Genomic DNA, 8413 nt, shown 5'->3' on the forward strand with positions numbered 1-8413 from the left:
CCTGAAGGGGGTACACTAATGTAGGATAGTTGTACAACAGTTCATATATCATGTGCTGGCCTCTCTGCATTGGCCAAGATGTGAGTCTGGGGGGTGTGGTGGGTTTTCTTTTTTTTTTTTTTTTTTTTTTTGAGCACACCAGCTGTACATGGTGACACTTTACCTGCAATTTAATCAGATTTTTGTGTGCAACATAATTATGCATTCCACAGCTTGTGGTTCAAATCAAGTTGCCAGGGGATATTCTTAATTATTCTTGCCCTGGATTGCCAAGCATAAGAATCCTAAAAATACCCTGAACTAACCTGGTTTGCACAAGATGCATACATCTTATGGTCCCAGTGTAGGTCCTATTGTAGATGGTTTACAGCAGGGGTTTCCTAAACCTTTAAACAAAGGGGCACTTATTAAACAATAGATAACATGCCCCAACCAGTGGTCATTAAGAGAAAAGATGTCCTGTATGTACAATGGCAGTAACACATGTGCCAACGTCACTGGTCCGTGGGAGTAAATGTGCCCTGGTCAATGGGAGGAACATGGCTCCATCATTGGTGGGTTATTTTCACCTGGCAGACTTTATTGGCCACCAGTGGGCCTTAGTTTAGGAGTGCCGCTTTACAGCGTAGTAATGGCACCAGTACGTCAATGTCCACCCATACAATGTCCTGTAGTCCCAAACTTGAACATCTAAAACTGTATGAAGTGGCATCTTTCTTTTCAGTTGTGAATATGGGGAGTCGTACCCAACAAACTTCCTTGAAGTGACTGCAGATTCCAGAGTTCAATTTCCATCCCACTTCAAGAGGTTTGAAGTAAAAACCTTTACCTTCATGGATGGTGACCATTCTTATACTGGAGCAGTGAGTACATTCAATGGATCATAAGGAAAGCATATGCCAATGACAGAACTGAGTTGTTTATCTTTTGCTCTAGATCCATTTCCACTGTGATGTGATTATCTGTGATGCTTCAAACCTGTCTTCTGATCCAGTATGCACCGGAGTTGGATCATGCATACCTGCCAAACAGAGAATAGGTAAGCTTGGCTGCAGGAGTCTCTAGACCCTAGAACTTTGTAATGTGGGGGTACCAAGCACTGCATTACAATTTGCCTTCAGGAATTTGCTGTACACAAACAAGTCTCGTTCTATCCATGTCAAGTTTGGCTAACAATGGTGCAACTGAGTGATTTCTTGTCATAATTACCATTGGTTCAGTCCAGTAACTGGTTTTGGCATGGGCTATTGTAGGAGTATGCAGGCACCTTGGCTTGGAAATGAAGGTGAAGAAACTCTTGCATGTCTACCTTTGCTGCAACTTTTGGGCCCTGGTCCAAAATAAAGGCTTGTTGCTGACCTGTTTGTTCCAGGTCATCCAATTTGTTCGATTTCATTTGTATGTTGCTTCTACATGCTTTATTGTAGGCCATTAAATCAAAAGCATGGAAGTAATGGTCTGTGTAAAATGCTCAAATATGTGAGAACCTTCACAACTCTGCATTCAGATTTAAACCTATACCCATTCATGTTCAATTTGGAGGCCACTGGTGGGTTGACTGTCATAGAACAGTTTTACAGTTGTGAATAAAAAGTTGAGTCCTATTCGCTGTGGCTATTAATGTAATTTTGTACCATTTCAGGCAGAAGTGTCAATTCCGATGGAGAGAACCCTCGCTCAGTTTCATCCAGAGCAGTTGTACTGCTGGCACAGAGTTGAGTCCTATGCTGTATAGTGTAAGTTAACCACCAACAGCAATGAGTTGCATAAGAATGGATGATGCATAAATTCACTGTCTAACATAAGGCCCTCAACAGGGTGTTCAGATGATCCTTGTAATTTGAATGAATTTCAGTTCTTTTGGCAGGTGCCACTGTTGCAACCATTTCCAGTAAAAGATTTGCCCTCAACTAAATTTTGGCCTTTCCCTCACTGCAGTCCTAATTGCCAATGGCTGGCAGGACAAATTAAAATGAGTGCCCTCGTTTATAACCCGCCCCAAGATTTAAATCGCACAATGCAGCTGGATATTCAGTGCTGAGATTCACATTAACCACATCTGAAATCTGTTTTGTGCTGACTATGATGGATCATGCATTCAAAATTGGGTGGGGGCAGGGGTGATTTAGTAAATTTGTAACTGTTCCATATATACTGTTAAAGCCCTCAAAGTAACTTTAACCAATGGAGTTTACCTTGATGCACGTGACTACACTACCAGGCTAGTGACACATCTTATTTAATTGCATAAGGTTTCAAATTCCTGTGCTGCACTTCACACTGGTGCAATTTTAGAAGCATCTGAATGGAGACTTGTTTTATGCAAACTGAATTTTTGGGAGATCCTCATTACTAAGAGGAGCAATAAACAAAGGCAAGGGTTGGGGAAATGTGTATATGAAGTTCTAAACATGTGTTTTTGAAAGTCTTCAAAAACTCTTCAGAAAGTTCCCCACAGCACCACCTGCTGGTGTAAATTGGTTTTGTGGTATGTTTTCTGTAAAGCCCCCATAACTATAGAACTCCAGTGCTCAACTTGCACCCTGACAGTCAGAAGTGGAAGCACTGATTTGTAAAGGTACTACAAAGGTGGTAATCGCTGGCAGTCTCCAACCATGCCTGCCTATGTCTAATGGTCTTCTGTAGCATATGCTGAACATTATGGGTTGGCTTACTAAAAGCTAGTGGATGGTACACTTTTGAAGATGTTGCACTGTGGAAGGCAATTAACCACATTTACCAAGTTCTGGGGTAAAGTTTCACTTGCAAAGAATACTCAATCGCATGCAAGGAAAATGTCAATGGATGGGTGGCAGAGCTTCACCTTATTCAAATGGCTTTGGTGCAACTTCCCTTGCAAAGTAAACAGCCTATGTGTAGCCCTTGGGTGTCAGGGGCCACAGCTGAGGGACCCTTGTAAGGTGACTGCTATGGAACATGATGCATACAACCATGACTTGTGTCTAATTTGTTTTTTGTTTTCTTTTTCAGCTTCAAGTGATCGTCCTCAATGCTGTGTATATTTTATTTTAAGAGCTTTTTGGTAATAAAATTTGAGGATGAAACTTTTTGGTGTCTTTAGTCAAATCTATTGGCTGGGTGATGCAATGTGGATGGATGTGTGGCTCCTTGGAGTGTTTTTGCTTTGGTGCGCATATTAAGGGTTTACAACATGGTTTTTAATGTGTCGGGTAATGCTATCACTTCTAGCAACACTACAGCATGAGATTAACCTCAGAAAGGAAGCACTTGGCAATTACATTTTTTGTATAAAACTTTTTGGTGTACACAGCAGAGGTGTATTTTCCAGACCTTTTCTTTACAACAAGGGGCGCAACTTGTAGGCAAATGAGGTGCCCACCTAGATTTCCCATGTAAGTTTTAAATTTTTTGAATTCATCCCACTGGCTGGGTCTTATCTGACGCATGCCATCTGGAAGTGAGCGCATTGACAAATTTTGCTGATTTGATTCCCACAGAGGATTGTCTTTTTGGGTGGGGTGAGGGCAATATTTTCTGGCTAATCCAATTAAAGTTGGAAGCAATCACAGAAGTATATGCTTGAGGAGTGGCTGAAGGTGATGAGCACATGTTATAACCACTAATGTTTTGTATACAAAATTCTAGTACATAGTTGCCAACATTTGAACATTTTTTCCAGGGACACTTTGCAGCACAGCTATTAATTAATTACCACACTCACTTCCCCGAAGCTCCACCCACTCCGCATAATCTTCGCCTACTTATCAGATTATAGGGTCTACTCAATAAAGAGAGAATTACAGGAAATTGAAACGGGAATTTCAAACTTAAGACCAATGTAGCAGAGTTGGAATAATTCTCCCATTCAGCTGCACTACTTCTGCTTAAAGTTTAAAATTCTCATCACAATTGCCTGCAATTCTCTCTTTATTGAGTAGGCCTTTATAACACCAAATTCCCACCAACAACTATGCTGATGAATAACATTAATATGCAAAAATACTGTACATGTAAAATTAAATAAATGACCCTCAGAGAAATCCATGTATCGATTGTATTCCGCCATAAAAACCTTCTCTCCCTCCCCGGCCCCCAAACCTCCTGCCTAGGCAGCACTCTAGGAAAGCTCGGGGCTTCGGCCTATACAGAGGAAGCCGCATATCTGCTCCTCCCAGGCCGGGTCACCACTGGGGCCAGTACGATTAACAGGGGACAGAGGAGGCAAAGCGCCACCATTTTGTTGGTCAGCCCACTCACCTGCTGTAGAAGCGAGTGCCCTGTGAGGGGAGGAGACTTCATTCACCCCGAGCGACCCTACTGACCGTCCTTTACTGCTGTCACCCCGAGCCTGCACTCTTATCGTTGCCCGCTAGATGGCGCGCGAGCACACACACATAACATGTCTGCCTCCAGCTTCCTCATCTCTCATAGAGGCCAGGGGCGTACCTAGAGCATTTGGCACCCGGGGCGACTCCTATATCTGGCACCCCCCCCCAACTTTAAAATGTAAAAACACCCCACTGTGCCCCCTGCATATCTCTGCACCCTTCAATCTCTGTCACTATTGTGTACCCCCTCTCCACAACTGGACCCCTTTACATTACTAAACCCTCTGCATCTCCTGGACCCCTTTACATTACTAAACCCTCTGCATCTCCTGGACCCCTTTACATTACTAAACCCCCTGCACCTCTGCTGGATCCCTTTACACTACACAGCACCCTGCAACTCAGGACCCCTTTACATTACACAGCACCCTGCACCTCTGGGCCCCTTTACATTACACAGCACCCTGCACCTCTGGGCCCCTTTACATTATACAGCACCCTCTGGACCCCTTTACATTATACAGCACCCTCTGGACCCCTTTACATTACACAGCACCCTCTGGACCCCTTTACATTACACAGCACCCTCTGGATGCCTTTACATTACACAGCACCCTCTGGATCCCTTTACATTACACAGCACCCTCTGGATCCCTTTACATTACACAGCACCCTCTGGATCCCTTTACATTACACAGCACCCTCTGGACCCCTTTACATTACACAGCACCCTCTGGACCCCTTTACATTACACAGCACCCTCTGGACCCCTTTACATTACACAGCACCCTCTGGACCCCTTTACATTACACAGCACCCTCTGGACCCCTTTACATTACACAGCACCCTCTGGACCCCTTTACATTACACAGCACCCTCTGGACCCCTTTACATTACACAGCACCCTGAAGCCTTTGGGTTCACACTGGTGTCCTGGAGTTCGTCGCAGTGCTGGGGTATACACAGTTTTTCTGCATTTAATCCCCATTTTTAGCTGCAGCCCCACAGACTTCTATTAGCTTGTGTAATTTTACGGTGTTTTCTGAAAGCTCACCAAATACGCAGTAAGGACAGTTGGTGCGCTTTCAGAAAATGTTGCCAAAATGTGTAACCTAATAGAAGTCTGTGGGACTGTAGTGAAAATTGAGGTAAAAGCAGGAAAACTGCGTATACACCAGCACTGCAACTGAACCGTAACGCATCAGTGTAAATCCACTTGAGTGCTGGTTTACATATATGCGATGCAGGAATCGGTGTGATTCCTGAATTGCATGTTGCTTGTTGACCGTTCATGATGTCCTTTGCAAACTGCTACGGGTGTCAATATAAATGAATGACACCCCCAGATCGGTTGGCAGATCGCAGTGAGAACTGTGAAATGGTGCAGGAATCGGATGGCATAGGTATAAACACCCATCCAATCCGATTCCAGCGCAGACCAAAAAGGGTTTTGGTGCAAATGCAATTTCAGCCATACAGTTTGTATGGCTGAATTCGCATCGCACAGCCACAGACGTCGCATGTGATCTGCACAGCAATGCGAATCACATGCAATGTCTATGATCACACAGTAGTGAAAAGCCTGGCTAAAGGAATGGGCCAACTGTCAGCATAGGGTTAATGACAGGCACTGCTGGAGGAAAGAGGGGGGGGGGGGTGAAGGATTTGGGGGAGAGAAGAGTCTGGACACAGTGCTGAGAACTCACTTTATGTTCCAGGATGGCCCCAGTCTCACACTAGTTCTGTCTCCAGGCTCTTTTGCTATCAGCTACTTGCTCGAATGTTCACGCCCACGCGTTCCTTTCAGACACACTGCTGAGCACGGGCTGCACGGAGCATGGAGGACACAGAGGGGAGGGAGGAGGCTGAGCCTATGCAGACTCTTCCATTCCTGTAGGGGGGGGGGGAGTTCTCACAGAGCTCTGTAAGAATTTAACAGAGAGTGAGGTGCACAGTAGTGTGTCAGTCTGCCTGAGATCTCCTTGCGCTGTCAGCATATAACATCGCCGCTGCACTACCAAGCCTGCTCTCAGGGCTGCTGATAGAACTCATGGGGCCCCGTACAGCCTACCTGACGGGGCCCCCCTTGAGCTCCACCCCTGGTCCCGCCCCCTGGCCCAGTGACTTGACAGCGGGACATGCCAATGCCATAATGTACTGCAGAGACAGTGCCACCCATGCCGCCAATGCCATAACGTACTGCAGACAGTGCCACCCATGCCATCAATGCCATATTGTGCTGCAGACAGTGCCACCCATGCCGCCAATGACATAATGCCATTGGCAGCATGGGTGGCACTGTCTGCAGCACCATACGGCATGGGTGGCACTGTCTGCAGCACATTACAGGCAGCACATGTGTTATGGGCCATAATGCATGTGCTACCTACAGACAGTGCCACCCATGCCACCAATGCCATACTGTGCTGCAGACAGTGCCATCTATGACGCTAATGCCATAACGCATGTGCTACCTGCTGACAGTGCCACCCATGCTGCCAATGCCATATTGTGCTGCAGACACTGCCATTGGCCGTATGGGTAGGCACTGTCTTTGCAGGCAGCACATGCGTTATGGCATTAGCATCATGGGTGGCACTGTCTGCAGCACATTACGGCATTGCATGGGTGGCACTGTCTCTGCAGGCAGCAAATGCGTTATGGGCAGACAGAGCCACCCATGCCGATGCCATAATGTATACACGCTGCTGCAGTAGTAGTAGGCGATCTTGAATCCCTCCCAGCACACACCTGTGTCATTTTTAGATGCCTGGGACCGAGTCACTTCTTCCCCGATGGCTGCCGTTGTCTGGACTTTGGGGGTCAGTTAGATGGGAACCTCTGCCGCCGCTGCTTGCTACTGCTACTTCTCGTGGAGAGACTCAGACAGGAAGGAATCACTCGCGGTGCCAGGAGGACGGCACTACACAGACGACGTGCTGGCCGGGACTTAAGCCAGCACCAGGAGCGGGTGCGGAAGAGGTATTCTTCCGCGCCCGAAATACAGAAAAAAGTCCTTTCCCTGCTGCTACCTAATAGTTCATCTAGCGATCATAAACGAAAAACAAAAAGCGTAAAATCTTAACGTGGCGGGGGGGTGATGTTGTCGTTAAGGGGCATGGCTGGAGGATTATTTTTTTTAGATTTAATTTTTTATCTGATCAGGTTGCCGGGCCCCCTTGCTGGCCGTGCCCGGTACAACAGGGCCAGTTCCACTGGCCTATCAGCGGCCCTGCGGGCGCTACTCACGTATGCGTTTGTTTCTGCGCACGAGCTTGGTGGGACGGGGTGCGTTTCTGGCTCCTAACTTTTTTAGCTGGCTCCTAGATTCCACAGTGTGGTCTGTGTAGTGTGCTTTTGAAATTAACTCTTCACAGACTATGTTATGTTCTTTTTGGACTCTGCATTAGTTTTCCTTTTAATACATTTTTCACATATCATTTGTTTACATTTCAAGGTATAACATTTATTTCACACATGATTTTAACCACATAGTGCTGCACTCTTTCCATGTTTTGAACACATGTGATCTATCTGACCCCCTGACACACACTGATACACCTGACTCCTACTTTCTGCACTACTCACATTACGCTCGACCCCCACCTGACACAGACGCTGGACCCCCACCTGACACAGACGCTGGACCCCCACCTGACACAGACGCTGGACCCCCACCTGACACAGACGCTGGACCCCCACCTGACACAGACGCTGGACCCCCACCTGACACAGACGCTGGACCCCCACCTGACACAGACGCTGGACCCCCACCTGACACAGACGCTGGACCCCCACCTGACACAGACGCTGGACCCCCACCTGACACAGACGCTGGACCCCCACCTGACACAGACGCTGGACCCCCACCTGACACAGACGCTGGACCCCCACCTGACACAGACGCTGGACCCCCACCTGACACAGACGCTGACCCCCCTGACTCCTACAGTAAGCGTCCTACTTCCTGCACTATTCACACCCCCCCCCTCCCCACAGCTCAGTTCAAATCCATCCTCCTTACCTCTGTCCCGACTCCCCGCCTGCGCCATCCACCTGCAGCCCGCTCCATGATGTAAGACTGCACCTCCATCATCCATGCT

General features: G+C 47.1%; 1 protein-coding gene across 1 annotated transcript in view; it reads left to right on the forward strand.

Moving 5' to 3' along the window:
• Positions 1-3069, forward strand: part of LOC120936312 — a 28537-nt gene extending 25468 nt beyond the window's left edge. Inside the window, exons 19-22 of the mRNA XM_040348556.1 lie at positions 725-863; positions 937-1039; positions 1643-1736; positions 2992-3069. Of these exons, the coding sequence (XP_040204490.1) occupies positions 725-863; positions 937-1039; positions 1643-1719 (319 nt within the window). The 3' untranslated portion in view covers positions 1720-1736; positions 2992-3069. The remainder of the gene's footprint in view (positions 1-724; positions 864-936; positions 1040-1642; positions 1737-2991) is intronic.
• The last annotated feature ends 5344 nt before the right edge of the window (positions 3070-8413 follow it).

This window comes from Rana temporaria, chromosome 4, assembly GCF_905171775.1.
Source record: "Rana temporaria chromosome 4, aRanTem1.1, whole genome shotgun sequence".
Taxonomy (NCBI): domain Eukaryota; kingdom Metazoa; phylum Chordata; class Amphibia; order Anura; family Ranidae; genus Rana; species Rana temporaria.